This window comes from Sparus aurata, chromosome 12 (genome assembly GCF_900880675.1).
Source record: "Sparus aurata chromosome 12, fSpaAur1.1, whole genome shotgun sequence".
Taxonomy (NCBI): domain Eukaryota; kingdom Metazoa; phylum Chordata; class Actinopteri; order Spariformes; family Sparidae; genus Sparus; species Sparus aurata.
Window position 1 is genome coordinate 21,609,291 of NC_044198.1, and position 20,305 is coordinate 21,629,595.

Genomic DNA, 20,305 nt, shown 5'->3' on the forward strand with positions numbered 1-20,305 from the left:
GATTATGATGGAGCACTTGTTGTAGGGAGGAAAAACCTACAAGATGAAATGAGCCGGCTTGATTTGGAGCGGGATCGCTTCGATAACGATTCGTCTGCCCGGGCAGGAGATGGTTCTCTGATCTTTGAGCTGAATCATTGATCATCGGTGCTTCGTGGGGTTTTTCTGTTTTTTTTTTTTTTTTTTTGTGGGGGGGGGGGGGGGGGGTGTTCTAGGGCAGCTTTCTGTTTCTCCTTTCCAGTCTGGTGACTAAAAGCATTGCTGTGGTTACGGCTGATTGCACTGCTCTCAGCTACTGGTTTAACTGGGGCCGGGTGCATTCTCAGAGTGGGAGCATCGAAGCAAGAGCGTAACACGGTGGTGCAGCGAGAGATGGGTGCGGTTGTTGGGGATGGCTGCAATGGCACACTTTGTGGGCTGGCTCTTTAAAAGAAAAAATAAAAGGGGGCGACTGCCTTAATATGAGCGATGTCACTTCATCTGAAATGCTCCTTGTTTTTCTGGGATTCAGCCTCGTAAACAACGTCTTTTCAGTGTTTTGTGGTTTTATAATCTTTAATTCTAGAAGTGAAACAATGTTTTATTCATTAGACGAGTGGGTGTCTTTGAGGTCGTGCACAGTATAAATACCACCTACCCGAGTCAAGAGAGAAATCGAAACATGTGGGCACTCTGTGGGCTTATGATTATGTTAATATGTGTGGAGAACGTCCAACCTTTCTGTGACTTGAAACTCAGCAACTTAACAGATAGCGATAATGAGTTTCTGAGTGGGAAAAGGATGTTTTTCTTTTACACTCATTCTTGAATTTTGTTTTTCTCTCTCAGCTTTCTGGTCTGGCTTGAAATCAATTGAATATTGTTTGCAATGCTGCATTGCAGTATTACTTTTTCCATAATTTCCTTTCATGCACTTTGACTTTTTGAGGTCTTTTCTATCTTCTTTCTGCTAATGTGTCTCTCTTTTTACACCCCTGACTAATGAAGCTATATAAAGTAATTACATATTTTCTACAAATTAAAAAGAGCTAAGGAATATCATCATAATCATGGTTCCCTTACCTTTGTCCCCTCAGATACGAATTATCCTTTTCAGTGTATCTTGATGTGAAGCATTTAAAAAGATGAATCTTCACTGTAGCTTCTTTTAAATACATTTAAACACAAACCACAAGAGGAATATCTCGTGACACGTACACACATACACATACGGTATGCACATTATGATAATGGCTGACGATAGTGTGCGTTTTCACAATCAAACCTGTTGTTTGTAGTTTTTGCACAAACATATTGTGTGCTCTGGTGTAAAGTCAGAGCTCCCCACGTGAAGAGTCCACTCTTCAGGCTCCAGTTCAAAGCCCACTGGTGTAAAAAATACCCGTGGCAGGGTATAATGAACCACCTAGATGACCGCTGTTTAGTTGAAGTGAAGACAATTATCGGACACATGATCTGTGGATATTTATAAAGCCAAGGCCCCATCTTAATTCATTCACACAGATCCATTACCGGCTGGCCAGTCTGCCAGCGAGACAGACAGCCGGCAAGCCAGCCAGCCAACCAGCCAGCCAGCCAGTCCATTTCCATCTTCAACGACAGCAATGGGCGGGCAACAACGCAGAGCAGAGGCAGGCAGTCAGTCAGGCAGCGGGGATGGCGTCAGTGGAGAGTTTTTAGCCGCAGAGATAGGATTCCTGAAAGCATCTATTTTCATTCATGGTTGCTCGGCCTTTATCGAGGCCCAGGACGCTCGGTGAAAAGAGCAGGGTGCTGATGAATCACTCCTGGCTCTGTTCATCACGAGACAGAGGGCAGGGACATTAACACAGGCAGGATGGATGAGAGGGGTCTCATTCTAACAGGGCCCTGAATACATCCAGCAAGCGCTAGCAGCACATTTCGTGATGCCCTTGAATCATAGTTAACTTTTTCTGCCCTGACTTGCATCCAAATGAGTTTCTCCCTCTCTCTCTCATGTCAGCTTGCAGTTGAACCATTTTAGTGGTAATTGCAGTGAAGGAAGCATTAACTACCTAAATCCCAATGCAGAGTAGCAGTGAAAACATGGACGACAAAGATGCGCATGCTGTGTGTGCAACAATTGGGAAGAGCGACCGACTAAAAAGCCGTTGCTTTCTCCTCAACCGACTGAAATCCTGTAGGCCCCGACTTCGGGCATTTTCAGTGGTGTAACCGAAAAAAACAGACCATAATAATGTGATGTTTATCGAAACCTTGACAGTATCTGCTGCCTTCCAGCTGCTCCAATCCCTTCGGCATGGTAGTTTTAGTTCTGATAGGCTATTACTTTCGACTCTTAACCAATCAGACGTTGCTCTGGGAAGACATTTGAATACCGATTTGACGATGATTACCATCGCAACAGAAGAAGCTTTCAGGTATCTGGGTCAGCCCTGGCTGGTAGTAGAAACGTCCCCAGCGGGAAATAAGTCTGATGAAAATAACAACAAAAAAGAACAACCTCCTTTGTTGCTGTCAGCTCGTCAGATATGGCAGCTTGGTCAGTGACAATAAGCTTCAAACTTTGATGCTACCTGCACGTCTAGCACGCATTTTGGATGTGAATGGTTCAGTGGTCAAAGTTAGCCATAATACATATGCAACACATTTACATGTTATGACTTTTGGACCGTTACTAACGTTCTGAAATGGTTTGGTCGGGTTTAGGCACCAAAACTACCTGGTGTGGTTTAGAAAAAAATCTTGACAACTTACGTATGAAACAAAAACAACAAGGAAATCTTGCAAAGTTCGAGGTCGATTTGGGAGTGAATCCGCTCCGTAGTCTGGTAATACGGCAGCAGATACTTCTGCATCTTTTGCCAGACGGCAGCACTGTGAACAGACCGTGGCTGGGATGGGTGTTGTCTGTTAGTATCTTGACTTAAACACGGGTCTCCAGGTAAAAACTCCTTTGTATGACTCAGCTAACCATCCCAACCATGACACCTTTTTGCTCTTTATACTTCTGCATCAGAGGGGAGCTAAAGGAAGTGACGCCAGAGTGGTGACCAGGTCTGCTGCACTGCAAGCACTGGGAGTCAGAACAGGCTTAATGACAAACATGATATTGTTGATTAGCCGTGTTAGCTGCATGACTGTAGCTCCGGACTAAAACATCTGAGCAGTTATTTGATAGATTTGTGTTGCATAGTCATTCATGGTCCCCAGAGGATGAATCTTGCTGTCAGTTGTGACCCCCTGAATCTTTCCCTTTACATTTCATTTAAGTTTGTAGTTGTGAGTGAAATGTCTCAATGGACTGACTCAAAATCTTGGTTCAGACATTCATACTCCCCCCAGGATGAACCACACTGACTCTGATGATCCTCTGACTCCTTACTTTCGCTCACTTTAATGCTTTCTCGCGTCACTTTTAGTCCTACAGGCTTAATGATGGATGTTCATGAAAGCTGTGTGCTGCCAGGCAACGTCCTGGAAGTGCGTTCCAATTCTTAGGAAATGTAAACACACTGTGACAGCCACGTGTGTGAATCTGTGATCACCTCCTACGACATGTTTCCTCCCTTGCATTACTGATTCATGTGTGTCACCCTGCAGGTTCTACTGGGACTTGATAATGCTCATCATGATGATGGGGAATCTAATCATCATTCCTGTGGGAATAACCTTCTTCTCAGAGCAGACTACCACCACCTGGCTGGTCTTCAACGTGGCCTCGGACACCATCTTCCTGGTGGACCTGGTCATGAACTTCAGGACGGGCATCGTCAACGAGGAGAGCTCCGAGATCATCCTCGACCCCAAGGTCATCAAGATGAATTACCTGAAGAGCTGGTTCGTTGTGGACTTCCTCTCCTCCATTCCAGTGGATTATATCTTTTTAATAGTGGAGAAAGGCTTTGACTCGGAGGTATATAAAACAGCCCGCGCCCTGCGAATCGTCCGCTTCACCAAGATCCTCAGTCTTCTGCGTCTGTTGAGACTGTCCCGACTCATCAGATACATACATCAGTGGGAGGAGGTGCGTATACGTGTGTGTCTGTGTGCGAGCTCCTGGCGTTGATATGAAGGCAGAGAGCAGGGCAATAATGCGGAGTAATGCAGGGATTTATGGTTGTTTGTGCTTCACGGTGGCTCTCCGGCTGGGTGGTTTTCCTCCCCGGCTGCACGGCAACAACCTTGAAAGGTTAACGCACAGATGTAATTGTGCACGTGTACGGCTAATAGGGGCTGTCAATCACCACTGGACGGAGGGCTTATCTTTGGATAACAAGTGGCCGTGTCAGTCTCAGCTCATTGATGGGTGAAATGAATTCAAAATCAGGAATTAAAAGCAATTGCCTCCATTTCTTTTTCAGACAAAACGCTTCAGTTCTAACCATAAAGTGGATTTATTCAGATTAAAGGCATAATGTGAAGTAATCAAGTATATTATCAAGTGTATTCCACTGGGGTGATATATATTCCAGGCTAAATGAACTGCTCTCTTAATGTTCTGTTGCTGTGGTTGTTCTCGATTCCTCTGGTGGATTTTGTGTGAACATCCACAAGGTTAAACCCCAGCGGACGTAACCGAGAGTGATACATTATTACCTTGCACCGAGTCCGTGCACTCCCTGACTCAGACTGTTTAACCGAAGCCGTAGTCTTTCTCCTTCTCCCCGGCAACGATTTCATTTACGCACTGCCTGATGGAAAGATTGCTTCTCTCTGTATCGTGACTCCAGCAAGGCGCCGTGTTGCATTTTTAGCCATCGTGTCCAAAGCACTGAGGTCACGTTTGATTTGAAATGCAGCCCAGATATAAAAAAAATAAATAAAAATGTAAATGGTTGACCGTAACACCTCCTCGTCCCGGACGCCCTTGCCCTGCAGCTCCCTGTCCGCCCCCTCTTATTGTCTGATTTCCCTGCTGTTGTCATCGCTGCTGTTATCCGGGCTGTTTGTTACGCCGGTTGAAGCAAATTGTGCTGCTGTCAGGCCTCAACACGATGCTCCCAATCTTTGTTTACTGTATGGTTCAGCGAGATATCAGCAACAGGGGAAGCGCGAAATAGATAATTGACTGTATAACTGGCAAAGCAAATATCATCGACCTGTAAATATAAGCTAAACGTAACTAGCTATAGTCGTGAACATCCACCCCAGAATATAAGTGTAGACGGCAAAATCGTTCAGCGTATCCAATTCCAAGGCACGCCACGGATCAGTGAACATTTACGGAGCGGGGAAAAGATCATCTTTGTGCTCAAGTAGCAATGAGGCAGCAGACTTTTATAGTGTTTATGGCAGCTTATACTTTTTTTCTGTCAGTGTGTGTTTTTAAAGCTGCGTTCTCTTAGCCCCGCCGCACAAATGTGGCATTTGGAAAACAAAAGCATTAATCACGCCTCAGCAAAAGCATTTCCTAAATGTGGACTTCACTGTCGGACACGCGCGCCATTACGTCACGCACCATATTCTGAAGAGCGGGCGCCATATGGATCGCAGTCGCCTGGCGCTGTTATCTCGGCGTGCACACTGTGTGGGAAGTTGATTATGCGTTTGAGAAAGGGGCAGCGCTGTGTGAGATACCGCTGGTTAGTTTGCAGGGGCCTGCACGCAGTGGGAGGATGGGGACGGTACGGGCCAGGTTAGAAAACACGGCGCCGCAAGGTTAATGAAAATCTGCAGTGTGCATGCAGGGAGGCAGGCAGTATGTATGCAGGGATGTGTCATAGCACTCGGATACAACGGCCCTGAGTCTCTCTCTCTCTCTCTCTCATGCTCAGTCGTTCCTCTTTGTCTCCACTCGGGTTTCTGCTTATCAAACTCTTGCCTGTTTCCCTCCCCTCGCATGCTCCTCTCTCTCACGGCATGTCACCCTCGCTCGCTCGCCGTCTCCCCCTAAAAAAAACGCTGTTGTGTTTAACCTCGGCGCGCTTAAAAAATTACAGTAAAGGAATTGACTGCCGTTAAAAAAGACACACGGAATAATAGGACGACGGCGAATCAGACACATCCACGGGAGACGTGCGAGGAGAGAAAAAGCCACTCGGTGGAATAATTCCAAGCTGTCGTAACATGTTAGGTGTAGGACGCAGGATTAGCGCTTTAATGGAGGGACAAACGCGGTCTCCTGCCATCATAATGAGTGTCGAGCAGCGAACCGTCGTTACATCGGCTCCGGGATGGGCTCAGTTAGTTATGCAGACAGTGGGTTTTGACAATAAATCATCTTGCAGCCTTGCGTGTCCGTCACTCGTTCATCTGTCGTGTGCTCCCGGCCCCCCTCTACACTTTGTCACCATCTCTTCTCTCCATCTGCGAAGGCAAAAAGAGGGCCGTTATTTCATCAGCGCAGGCTGGACACTCAGAACTGGGCTAAGTCAGATTTGCTGTCTCGCCAAAACACTCTCGAATGGAGCTATTCCTCTGTGTTTTTCATAGATCTTAATCTCTGCGCCCGTCAAAGGTCGGAAGCTGCATCTGGAGGCTCCTGCAGGCTTCGTTTTTCTACCTGCTTAGCACGACAGATAGTGGATATATACATGACACAGCTGGGATGAGTAGCTTTTATTTCATGTCCCAATTCTTTGGCTTGATATCCAGTCTGACCTGCTGATCCAAAGCGTCAGTATTTGATGAGTTGGGAATGAAACTCAACAATCAACTGTCTTACAAACCGGACCTTTAAAGGTGCTCGTGCCACACGGGGCTGCAAATAACGATTATTTTGTTTTTGATCAATCTGCTCCACGACAACGTCTAGTCTACGAATTGTCAAAACATTTTGAAAAATGCTCGTCACAATGTCTGAGAGCTCAAAACAACATCTTCAGTTTGCTTCTTTTGTCCGACCAACAGCCCAAAACCCAAAGACTCATCATTTACTATCATACACGACAAAGAAAAGCAGCAAATTGAAGCAGTATAGAAGCTGGAACCAAAACATCTCTGCTTAGCAAAATGACCAAAACCATTAATTGATTATCAAAATAGTCTGCGAATGATTTTAGAAAATGAACGAAAATTATCGACAGACTGTGAAGGAATAACATTTTTGACGTTGATGTATTGTGTCTGGATATATCTACTGGAGTTGGCAGGCTAACGATCCAAAGCTGCTCCAAACCTGCAGTCTAGACCACTAACTGCACGGCTAATTGTGCTAACTAGCTAACAGCAGCTACAGTTTGCAGCGGTTAGTGTTGCAGCTAATGTGCCAAAACAGAAACCTCTCGCTGGTGAGAGGTCGCTGGATATTGCAGTTTCAGTGCCCACATAGGAACTGTTTCATCTTATATTTAAGCAACTCACTTGATTGTCACTCATTAGAGAGGAGTGGTGGATGTGACTCCATCTGGCTGTGCCAATTAGGGAGGAAAAATAATTACAGCAAAAAAGAATATATATATTTAATGAAGTACACATCCTCAGCGAGATGGAACTTGTGATTCCTGGTTTTTCCGGGGCTCTTACGCGGTGCCACTTCTGTCCGTATCCGGTTCTCTCTGTGTGCTTGTTCAGTCATTCATTCATTTGTTTGCTTACACATAATTATAGCAATGCGGAGCGCTCAGGGAAAATTGCAGTGTATGGCGTGAAGGTCACGCAGAGCGGCAAATCAAATGAAATCACAATTTGAACAGGCGCCGACCGAAATGCAACTGTTCACACAACTGGAAGTAACAAACACGTTTTTTCCTCGTTTCCTTGTTTTCATGTAAACACTCGAGTGTTCTCTCAACATGTGCCGCCGTGAGATGATCTTAAGCATTTTGGTCATTTTCAGAACAGATTCTCACTGAACTACTATCAAAAGCATTTCTGTTACAGTAGAGTGTTTGTGAGAATCAGTGTTTTCTTTCAAACTGCAATTAAAATGCGTTACTTGTAGTGAACCCCACAGAGATTTATCTTTAGCTCTGCTGTGCATTTTAGCACCTTTCAGCTTCTTTTTTTGGTTTTCACAGCTGCACATTTGCTGTTTTGATCCTCGCCGCTATCACTGGCCTCTTTTCCGAAAAGGGCCAAGCTGTACCAAACCAACCAATCAAACCACGTCCCAACCACGGCTGTTTCTTAGCCGACGAGGAAGTAAAGCGGCCGCAAACCACGCCTCCTCTGAAACACGCCCACTTGGACACAACGCCATGGTGGCTGCAGAAAACAATACACAACAGCAGATCAGAAAAATGAAAAAGTATGAAAGAAATAGCAATAATCTCTGATAATGTGGCCTATTCCCCGACAAAAGTTCAAGTTTCCCTGTGGGTACAGACAGTATGTAGCATAAAACCTTGAATCTGGCTCAGTGTTTCCCACTCAGCGAGCACTGAAACAAATCCCCTGGTCATAGGTTCCTAACTCTCACCTATAGTGGCCATCAGGGGAATCAAATTTAATGACTCAGTATTTAATAATTCAATGAAATAATGAGAACAGTTATCGGGGGCATTTTATGCCCTTTCATCTTTAATTTCACAGGATTTTTTAGATCTTTCAAGGGCACATTTGCCCCCTGCTCCGACTCATTTCCAGCCCTGCTTCCTTTGCATTATGTTTTGTTCCTTATTATTTCATGTCCTCTCAGATACAGAGCTAATTATCCCGATGACCTTACGCTCACCACAGACACTTTTTTTTTCCCTCCAACTTCTGCCGCTGCCTTTGGATGCGCGCTAACGTTGGAGAGATCTTGGCGATCCGTGTCACCAGGAGCAGATTGAGATACCCCCACCAGCCGCTGTTGATTTTTTTTTTTTTTTTTTTCATTGTGTTTAATGAAAAATGCAAAAGCAGTCTAAGGGGATAGCATTTTTAAACTGCTATAGAGAATCCCCAAAGCTCCCAGTGCCACATCTGGCTCATCACAGCCACCAGGCCTCCTGCCAGATCCCAGCTCCAGCATAAGGGCTCAGGTTGGGCTTGTGGCAGCGTACCAGCCCCCAGGGGTGGCTGTACCCTTTCTGGAGCCCCGGGCGGAATCTGTGTGTCCGGGGCAAATCAGTTAACCATGCATATTTGTTTTCTATCTTTAGGTTTCACTGCGATTAATGTCACTATTTTATGATCTAATGCTTATGATGTAGAAGTGAAAGGTAAATGAATCATTATAGAGAATTAGGAATCATAATTAAACCTGTACGCACGAGAAATCCAAACCTCTGCCACCAATTCTGTGACTGTTCAGTGGTTTGTGTAACGTGCAACACATGGGCTGTGCACTCCAATTAAATTTGAATGTTTAGAGTTTTATATTTAACCGGCAAACATCGATCCGAATGAGTCAGAATCACAAAGTTTAATATAAGACATCTGTTGGAACTTAATTGTTGGTTCTCGAACATATAAGTGAATCCATTGGTGTGACATCTTACAAGCTAATGTAGCAAACTACACAACCAGACGAGGCAGATACAATGACAACTTGGAGGAGTAATAGACAATTAAATGAATCAAGATCAATACAAATATATATATAAAAAGAAAAAATAGCGTGAAGATGTCATAATAATATATAATACCAACTTGTCTTTTGGGGGAAACAGCTGAAATATGGTGATCTATTTTTATTCATAAACTGGTACTGAGGGAGATTTTGACATTTACCTGTCAGACTGTTCTGCTTCGGGCAGCTGTGGCCCTTTTTTTTTTTTGTTTTTACACATTCAATGTGAACGATTTGTGTGCGTCCACGCGTGTTAAAGAGGCACCGTCTGCAGACTCGACCGTCGCCGCCAATACAGGTCTACGGTTGAAGCATATTGACACATTTTCTCTCCGACGTAGGTTCGTCTCCCCTTCTTTAGTTAACGTATATCTCAGTGTATCAGAGTACACGTCGCCTGGTCGTGTTGCAGAGTCGACTGTATTTTGATACGGTGGTAACACGTTGTCACACATGGTGAGTTACACAATGATACCCATCCCCTCTACTGTCAGCGTACATAAACTACAGTAGCAGGACGGGATACTGTTACCAGTTTCACCTGCAGTGCTTCTTACTGGAGCTGCTTTACATCTCAGAATGTGTTCTTATTCTCAGGGCTGAAAGTGAGATCACTGCGCTGATAAAACATACGGCGTGTTCATACCGAGTGATCCACCGTGTTCACTGCGGTTTCTAGTCATGCTTCTGTGGATGTGCCCCCGACGATGAAACTGTGTCACCGTCTCATGTCGGCGTGTCATCGCCACTGTTGAGGTTTTTTTCTTTTTATTTTTTTTGCATAAATACGCCCTGAGGTGTCTTTCCTCAGACGCACACTATACTTTACGTTCCTGATGTGGGCAGGGTCCTTTCCCTGACTCAGCGACACGGATCCGTTTTACCATCGCTCCCACGTGATTTTGAACTTTTTTGTTCTTCTTCCCAAAAAAATGGTTCAAGTGTGTGTGTGTGTGTGTGTGTGTTTGTGTGTGAGGCAGTTAGCAGCTGTCGGCGTGCAGCTCCGCTTTTGTCAGAATCCGAATCGTGGAGCTGTCACGCAAAGGCACAACCTGTTTCTGTGAACATCAATGTGACAGGCTGAGTCACTTCCTCGAGCTCAGATTGTTCCACGCTGACATCAGAGACGCCCTGTGGTAGCGCAGTGTACGTTTAATTCACATGCAGCATGTCCTGCAGCCGGCATGCCTTCTGAATGTGCATCAGGCATTGTGTTGTTTGTCGGACTGCAAAAAAAAAATTGCAATGTGCCCGAGTGTGTTATCCAAAATTGCAGGACGCTGTAACTTTTTTTTTTTTTTTACTCAAAGCTGAAATGTGTGACAAACTGGTTTATAGTGAAACACTGTGGTGCTGCAGAGATGCCCTGTCCTGTAAAATCTTCTTCTCCAGATTTAAGAGAGCGTGTTCGGTAGAGACCTCGATAAATGTCGCATCATCGGGACTTTAAGAGAGACACATTTAGGAGACAAAAATGAGCATTTTCAGGTCACCACATGGCTGAGTCGGTCGATCGTACAGAGGCTGTGTCCTCACCGCCGCAGCCCGGAATCTGAATCCGACCTTCGACCCTTTGTTGGACGTCACCTTTCTCTCATCCTGTGTCACTCCCCGGCTGTACAATCCAATAAAGCCAACAAAAACAAAAGAGGGAGAGACCATTCCCACTAAATCAGGACTCATATCGCACTTGTCATATCTGTCAAAATACTAGCATATCCTGGTTCCCGACTGCAAATTGTGACCAGCCCGAGGCGATACTCACTCTCTTCAATCAGCGTCTTGATATGCAGCAACCTGTCAGTTGGATTGATCACCTTGGCAGATAGAATAGTTCACAAATACATATTTTCTGCTCACAGTTTGAAAGAAGAAATCTGTTTGTGTGCACACAGAAGTCTCAGCTCGTTCCCTTTAACTTGGGAGTGAAGGCCGAAGCGTTGCCTTTATCTTTTCGTCCGCCGTATTAACTCACCTCTCGCAGCAGTCGCCTGGAAAAGAAAACCCCCCTGCTGATGATCCCTTAAGCCGCAAGAGATAGGTAGAATCTGCTAAAGCCGTCAGCAGAGCATGATGCAAGCGATCTGCTTAATTATAGCGTCGGCAGGGAGACCTGGTCCCGAGCAGAGGTGCGCGGCTGGATCGCAGCTCGGCCGGTAAATTGATCTGAAAGGGGGCGGAAAATGTGAGCCGACTGACCTGAGTATCTAGTTCACTGTGCGGGAGCAGCGGAGGAGACTGTAACTACATTACGCCAGCTAAATTTGGTCCCCGCTGAAATAACCAACGCTATTGTGTGACAGGCAGCAGACCTACGGTGCAAAACAGTCTAAAGTCTTTTTTTTTTTGGATAAATTAAAGCCAGGAGGGAGCTTCAAAGGGTGTTTTTCTTCATATACATGGATATAAAAATAGCTTTTCTTTATGATTCTTTCTGATGCACACACCTTTTCTTATAATGTACTGCGCACTTACGAAAATAGATGCATCCATGTAAAGAAAACAGGGATCTGAAGTGAGGTTTACAGACAGGAGAGGTTGATAATAAGGCTGAAATTTCCTGTTTCGGTATCATTTCTTTGACAAACACCAATTCCAGTTTCCCAGAGTCCAAGGTGATGGTTCAAGTTGCTTTTTTTGTCCAACCAATTGTCTAAAAATCAAAGATTAACAGCAAATCCTCTCTGAAAACAGTATTTATGTGGCCTTTATGCTTGAATAATGCCTGATTATCGATTGTTTTTTGCTAATTTTCTGTTGATTAACTTATAGTTTAGCACTAGTTGAAGATATTACGAGAGGAGAGGTTGAAAATGTGGCTGAAAATAACAGTTATTTCCTGTGTGCATATGATTTATATCACAAACAACAATTCCACAACTCCCAAAACCCTGATGTGATGTCTCTAAGATGTTTTTTTTTCTCCAACCAGCAGTCCAAAACTCAAAGATGAACACTGTGCTCTGATATAAGACAAATCCTCACTGAGAACAGCATATATTGGGCACTTTTGCATGAATAATTACTTGATTGTCTATCGTTTGTCACTGATTGTCTGTTGATTAAATAATTATTTCAGGCAAGTGAATATATTACCTTCCCCGGTGATGAGAGCAGAGGCTGAAGACAGTCAATCAGAACCTCAAACATTAACACTTTTTAAGATACACGAGAAAACAAAATCCCCACCAGACAGCAGGACATGTTTGGCATTACCTGATTATCTATCGTACATGATTAATTATCTGTGGAATACTAATATAAAACCTTCCCACTGATCAACATAATGAGCTGAGGGAAGGTGCCGGCAGGGTAAAGTGAATAAAGGACTTCTAATTTGCCACCTCAGCAACAGATAGTGTCGTGTCAAAGGAGATTAGTCAGCTTTGCTTTATAGAGTCCTTTGGACTTGATTCACCTGTCTCTGAGAAGTGCCTTGAGGCCTCCGCCCTAGTCCCATGGAGGGACACAGGTGCATGACACACACACACACACACACACACACACACACACACACACACACACACACACACACGTACACAGAAGGTGTGCTGAATCATGAAGTGCTGAATCATGTGCAAGGTTGAAAGAGAGAGACGGAGAGACGGATGGAAACAGAGGAAGAGGAGAAGCAAAGGGAGGACGGCCGTGTGTGTTACATTTAATCTTTGAATCGGCAGCGGCAGTGATTCCTCCACTATGCTCATCTGATTGATTTTCTATTGCGTCGACTCCGTTACTCCCTGTAATCACAGCTTGTAAATGAAGTAAGGGGCGGAGGGTTCGCCGTTCGCATTGCCCTGCAGGCGTCCTGCTCGGCCGGTTTAAAAGCTGCACCTACGTCGCAGCGGCCGGAAAAAAACAAACCAGGATGAATCTGTGAAGAAAAGCAGACAATGCATTCATCACGGAGGCCAGCAAATGACATTTATGGGAGGATAATTAAAAGGATCCTGGCCTCATTACCGTCTTCTCTCAAATGGCATTTGGTTGCGGGACAGATTTTCAGTAGTGAGGGGAGGCGATGTGACCGGCTGCAGGACTCTCGCCTGTGAGAGAGCCGTGCTGGAGCGGAGCCGTCGGCCGATGACTGTATGCAACTGTTCCCCGTTACGTGACGTGATCTGATGTGATGTGATGTGATGTGCGAGGCTGAGGATTGTCGTGGGAATGTGTCATGTCTATGTGTGTGTGTGTGTGTGTTGTGTGTGTGTGTGTGAAGCAGGATATTTCTATACCCCGTAGCCTCGAGGTGGCATATGGAAGCTCGGGAGCACAACTAATCGTTCTTGTGCCTAAAAAAAAAAAAAAAAAAAAAAAGCTGTGTTTTTCACAATCTGCCGAGGCCATGACTGGGTTCACAGCGGCAATGACAGCTGCCGATGATCCAGGGAGGGTGTTGGAAGACATCAAGTCAAAACTGATCAGTAACTTTTTAGGCAAGGCAAGGCAAGTTTATTTGTATAGCACAATTCAGACAAAAGGCAACTCAAAGTGCTTTACAGGCACACACAAATTACATTAAAAGACATAAAAATTTCATTTAAAAGACATTAAAAATTGCATTAAAAAATAAAAAATAAAAATAGCATTTTAAGACCAGTAAAAACATTAAGAAACAAACATCAAAACAAATAGGCTAAAAATAGAGAAGCTTTAAAAGAAACAAGACTGTAGAGTCAGAGTCATAATGCAGTTCAAAGACTTGAATTGCTTCAGTTAAAAGCAGTGGCAAAAAGAAATGTTTTAAGTCTTGATTTAAAAGAGGTGAGTGTTGGAGCAGACCTGCAGTTTTCAGGGAGTTTGTTCCAAATATGTGGCGCATAGTACCTGAAAGCTGCTTCTCCATGTTTACTTCTGACTCTGGGGACTGAAAGCAGACCAGTAACTGACAATCTCAGAGGTCTGGATGGTTCATAACGCGGCAGCAGATCAGAAATGTATTTTGGCCCGAAACCATTTAGGGCTTTATAAACCAATAGGACATAGATTAATCAGAGAATCTTTGTCGTGTGACTTAAAGGAGAAGTTCACCCAAAAATGAAATTGCAGTCGTTATCTAGTCACGCTCATGTGAAGGGAAAGTCAGGTGAAGTTGCATTTCTGCAGAACGGTGTTGGGCAACATTCTCCGAGGCAACAGAAGTAGATGGGGACTTGCGTCAAACACAAAAACACATCTGAAAAAGAGAATAATCCATCCAGCCTCCAAGTCTCCAAGAGCCCCGAGATCACAAATTGATTTGAAAAGACGTCATTGACGCCCTTTTCAAAGCCGAAATCTTCACTGTGGCTGCTGAGCTAAAAGTGTCAGCGTTGCACCCTGTCTGAAGTGTGTGTCCTCGAGTCATGGGTGTAAATAATGTCTTTTCAAATTATTTCAGGGTCTCAGGGCTTCTGCAGACTTGTATTATGCCTGACAAGCTGATTGGAGCAATATTCTTGAAAATTTCAGTTGTTTAGGAGGCAATGCTGTTTTGCTGTAAAGCTCCAGAAATGTTTTGTGGACTACAAAACTTCACCTGAACTTTCATTTTCGGGTGAACTTACCCTTTACCATTCCTCGAACGGCAACAACACGCTGCTGTTGGAGATTTACGACAGCTCTGTAGATAAGGGCTGCTGGGAAAAGTTGTACAACCGGGGACATATTTCATCTTTTGGAGCAGGTGTTGTTTGGCCCAGATTCTGTATCTGCTGCTGCACAGCCGGTTGTTCATCATCAATATCCCCACAACAAGAAGCCGAGATGCTGGACGTTGCAAAGCAAACAAAGGTCTGGTTTCACCTGAAGGTACGTTGAGGACACTGAGGGACATCTTCTCTGCGCCTGGAGACGGTCGTGTCATTTACTGAACGGAGGCAGCGATCTGAGGCGCAGCTTGTGTGATGCATATGCATTAAAGCAGCATTAATGTGCAGGTGTGAGTGGGATTTCTCCACCAATGGAGAGAATGGGCAAATGATGCAGGTGGGATAAACCTGCACATTGCGCAGTGGTGGTTTTAAAATGGGCAGTTTCTGGTGTGCATTATGATACAGTTACGTGGGAGACATCTGTCATATCAGTCCCACATACATCCTCCATTTAGCTCTGATCTGAGCTTCTGATGGAGCGGAGGCTTTGTCTGGGCGCAGCAACAGATAGGGATTATTGTAATTTGTATAGCTCTGAAATATAACTGGAAGCCAGACCATGTGGGTCTTAAAAGTCATCAAAAGATGTAAAAATTAAAATCAAATTGAACTGGCAGCCAAAGGACGGTGGCAAGAATTTGGGTGATATTAGGTTTAAGATTGGTCTTGGACTGGGTTAAAATGAGCTGCAGCATTCTGCACTAGCTGAAGACAGATCCTTTTATCGTCTGGGAGCAATAACGAATAAGCCTTTTCTAAGTGAGGACAAGACCAAGCTGATGTAACATGGTAATGTCTTTTAGGTCGAGGGGAGAGAATTTAATGAGATTGCTGACATGTTGTTAAGGTTCGCAGAATAGTCGGGACCCAAATGCAGACAGGGAGGCAGGAAGGACGATGTAACGAATAACGAGCTTTGATGAACTAAAGCTGAATTCCAAATAACTACGACAGGCGACAAAAGGGCTGGGAGCAAAAAGCAAAGAGCAAAACTAAACAAGGTAGAAACCAGGAAGACACGAGGGAGGCAGGTAAAGCAGGATGAACAGACAACTTAAAATAAAAACACAAGGGCTCATCAACAAATGAATGTAGCGCATAGAAAAAAATCATGGGAAAAAGACAAAGACAGGAAGTGGAAGGTCACAACGAGAGACACAAGGATGTAATCTACAAAATAAAACAGGAAGTTACTAATCAAAAAACCCAACCCAAGTGTGGTCAAAAGTTGAGATGCAAATTAAATGTGATACCTAGATGTTCTTTTCTGAGCCTGACGGACATTTTCTACCATTAAACAGCATCTTGTGAACTCAGTCCAGCCAGAATGTGGGTTGACTGCTTAGTCAGCTGACTTTCAATTATTAAAAAGGCATAATAAATGAAAGGTGCCGTTCTTTTTCTCTTTTGTGTACATGAAGGTGCTTCTGAATCTTGGACTCTGAATCGCAGCTATACAAACGTAACAAATCTCAAACAAAATGACCACAATACAAAAAAGTAGGCCACACCTTTATTTATTATCAGTAAATACTAGTACTGTGCGGATCCTACCGACCGGTATCCATAATTGGACGCATTGCATTTGTCGCTAAAGCGTGAGCAGAAGCAAATTTTCTGTCCAGCTCTGCCGAGCACTTGGCTACGGAACAGTGAATTCACTGTTCCCTCTTCTTCCCTATTGCATTTTTCATCAGCGCTCCGGCTCCGTAGTGATGTTTGTGCATGTTTTATGCCATTTGGTTGAGCAAGTCTTAAAACAGCAGCCCTATTTCTTTTCTTTCTTTCTTTCTTTTTTTTTTATGGAAAGAGCTTACAAATCACCGTGTTACACATCTTTGTATTCGGGTTTCACTCTGACGGAGAGCTCGTGCCCTCCGGGCCTTTGTTTTTTTTTTTACAGCATCCAAATCGATTGCATACCACTTTGAATATTACGTGAATGGGTGACTGCCATCGATAGGTTTTTTTGCTTGCCGGTCAGTCATGTGGCATAAACAAATATGGGAAACCCCACCCTGTATTTGGGACTGCAGAGGATGACCGGGGAGGCGAAGCAGACATTTGTTTTCTTGTGTGAGGGAGATGCAGCCTGCTGGGGGCCTAAAGAGCTCCGTCACGTGTCCTTATGTGTGACAATCTGCCTGTCACACGTTTGACATGTTGTTTTGGGGGGGGGGGGGGTGCTCTTCCTGTTTTAGAGGCGCCCACACTGTCACAGCAGCACTCAGCAACCATGTTAAATACGCTGAACAAGAATGCGTGATTTCTCCTTTATTTGGTTCACACAATGTGCTTTTTACACACACATCAACATTTCTGACACAGTTAAACACTTCATTAAATACACTGAAGCGTATAAAATGTGGAATTATCGCTCTTCCCCCTCCCTCTCCACCCATTTCTCTCTTTTTCCCGTCATGCACAAAAACATCTACACACAGACAAGCGAGCAAAGTCACACACACGCACACACACACACACACACACACAAAACAGCCTAATGGACTCCTCCAGTCCAATTTTGTCTAGCAGACAAAAAAAAAAAAAAGAAGGACAACAATGCTTCCTCCCTCTCATGCTGTCTGTGTTCTTGTCCTCTCTGTTTTAAAACACGGCTCTCTGACGATGAACATAATGTGCCTTGAATCGTGTTCTCGCTCCGCTCACTAAGGGGAAGCTCGCTCTTGGCCCACAGGCCGGAAAATCCCAGACTCCACAGCCTGGAAGAAAGAAGAGTTTTTCCTCCTCATCCCCCTGTAGATTTAACCCATTTCACCCCCTCGCCAAGTCACTCGGTGCTCCTTCTGCCGCTAGTTGGTCTTGTTAACCGCGGCGGAGAGCGTTAATTGCTTGACCATATGGTTTGGAGTGCAGAGTTAATTGTCAGACCCGCGGTGTAAACTAGAGAGGAAATAAAGCACTAAGCTCGCTGATTACAGCCCCGCGGCTACTCTTTATTCCCATGATTTATTGAAGCAGAGACTGGCTCCCCAACGAAGAACATACTTTTGCACACATCGGTATAGATACAAGGTTATCACAAGTACGCAACAGCTAACAACTAATCCCCATCTAATATACGTTATTTCAACACGCTGGTTAAATGAATAAAAGAGTAGTTTGGAGGTGCTGTGTAGAGATTTTCCCCGGTGTGATCACGTCTCAGGAAGTATCTTATTTTCTATCTAATACAGGATGATTCAGTGCCATAGATAAGCAAATGGGCTTTCGAGTGAGAGGAAACACACAGTTTGAATTGGCGACGTCGTCAGCACTCAAACGTTCCAAGCTTAAATCCAAAAAAACAAACAAAAACGTAATGTCCAGTAAAACCTGCATGTTTCTATTATAAGTAACTGTATCTAAAGGAATGCAGTTTTTTTTGGCAGTCAAGTCATGTATTGCTGTTACATGTATTCTGATACTCGGTGCACGTAATTGGTATGCTATGCTGAACGTCAATATGCAAAGGGAGATAATTAGGAAAAAGATTGTCAGAGTGATTTATAATTATGAAATCCCAGAGTCAGTTATCCTGCCTCCATCGCATATCTTTGTGAAACGGCTTCGATAACCACATTTGAGGGTTCACTGCAGAAAATATGCGAGGTTAAAGACAATCAAAAATATTGGCCGATATGTCAGGATAGCTATATAAATAATCCAGTATCATTCCGGCTCTTGCTGTAGTGTTTAAAACGCAGCTTCCCCTCCCGAACGTGACGCCATTTGTCACGCGTTCAAGCTCCTCAGACGTTAACGGGACCAAAACACTGCATTTCACTCCCTCACCGATGCTTGACAGAGGTTAACGGATGCAAACCGACGTACGTCTGTAATGTTGAAAAAAAAAAAACCTGCTGATAGATCACATTCATCGAGTTACGTTCCCAGTATGTCAGCCTATATGCGAGCTTCTGCTGGCTGCGCAGGTCGCTTGGCATCACACTGTCACTGTAAGCTGATGCATGACATTTAAAATGTTGTATATACTCGTCCACCGGGAGTACCTCCGTCTCTCCCTCCCTCTCGGCCTCGGTCTTTTCATCTCCTCCTGTCACTGTCAGTCTGTCTCTCAGGCTGGCCCCTTATTTGATGTAAGATACAAACAGACATGTCCGCACAGCGAAGACAGAGAGACGGAGAGGCGGTGACACCGAGAGGAAGAGACGGAGAAAAGGGGGAAGGAATAGTTTGTCTAGACAGGAGGCGCAATCGCACGAAATGTGGCAATCAAAGTGTTTCAATCATTCGTATTTTTTTATATGGATGGAAGCAGGTTCCATGCTGTATATACAAATGACGAGGGGAAGGAGAGGAGAGGGATGCGTGCCGTGAAACACTGTCATCTTCAGTTACTGAGCCCGGGGTGTGACTGTTTCAGCAGCCCCGCAGCAGTCAAAGAAAATCAACATCTGCTATTTTCCTCCAACATCTGCTGCTTATTTTGAGCAGAATTTTGTTTTTATTAACTTGATATTCAGCGACGGTATTTGTATTAACCCCCCTTCGCCTGGCTAAAAGAACCAGCCTGTTAAAGCAAGCTTTGATCCCGTGTCCGTCCCAGCGGGATATCCCACCACCAGTTTCCTCTGCATGGTGTGCTCAGTACAGTAAGCAGACAGATGACAGATATAGACTTGGTGGTGGTGGTGGTGGTGGCGGCGGTGAGGGGGGGGTCGGGCTAAAGTGATAAGTGTGGAGATTAGGGCTAATCTCGGTTATTTCTGTCCCCGGGGGCTGTTGTTGGTGGTTACCCGCTGTTAGTGTGTGAGTGCGAGGAATGGCATGTGGAGGGGTCGCGCTGATGATGGTGATCCCTGGTCGTGAGAGGAGGGAAAGCTCCTGTGAGACCCTCCATACTCCACTGGACGGTTCTGCACGAGCCTCGTAATGATCCCTTTGTTATTTAGAAGTGGGGGGGGGGGGAGTAACACCACTCACGGCAGACATCCTGTAATGATGTCTCGTGCAAAATAATTAATTAGTAACTAGCGAAGCATTTAGGGTTTCTTCCACTCGCGCTTCCCGAGAGTTAATGTTGTGGTGGATGGATTTTACCGAAGCGCCCTTCATCCATCTGTCGTGACGGCAGCTGTGCTCATCTATTGAAGCCTTAGTATGAATAGAAACGCGATAATTTATAGTCTCTGTAGTCTTGTGTAAGAGCGATGGACTATTATTGCACCATAGGGATGTATTGTTATGGAGGTCTATTTGTGACTGCGGCACAGATTAGATTATG

General features: G+C 44.6%; 1 protein-coding gene across 3 annotated transcripts in view; it reads left to right on the forward strand.

Annotated features, from left to right (window-relative positions):
* The window catches only part of hcn1 (hyperpolarization activated cyclic nucleotide-gated potassium channel 1), an 87,390-nt gene that overhangs the window by 6,611 nt on the left and 60,474 nt on the right, over window positions 1–20,305 (forward strand). For all 3 annotated transcript variants that reach the window (XM_030435435.1, XM_030435436.1, XM_030435434.1), the window contains exon 2: window positions 3,586–4,009. In XM_030435435.1, the coding sequence (XP_030291295.1) occupies window positions 3,586–4,009 (424 nt within the window). The remainder of the gene's footprint in view (window positions 1–3,585; window positions 4,010–20,305) is intronic.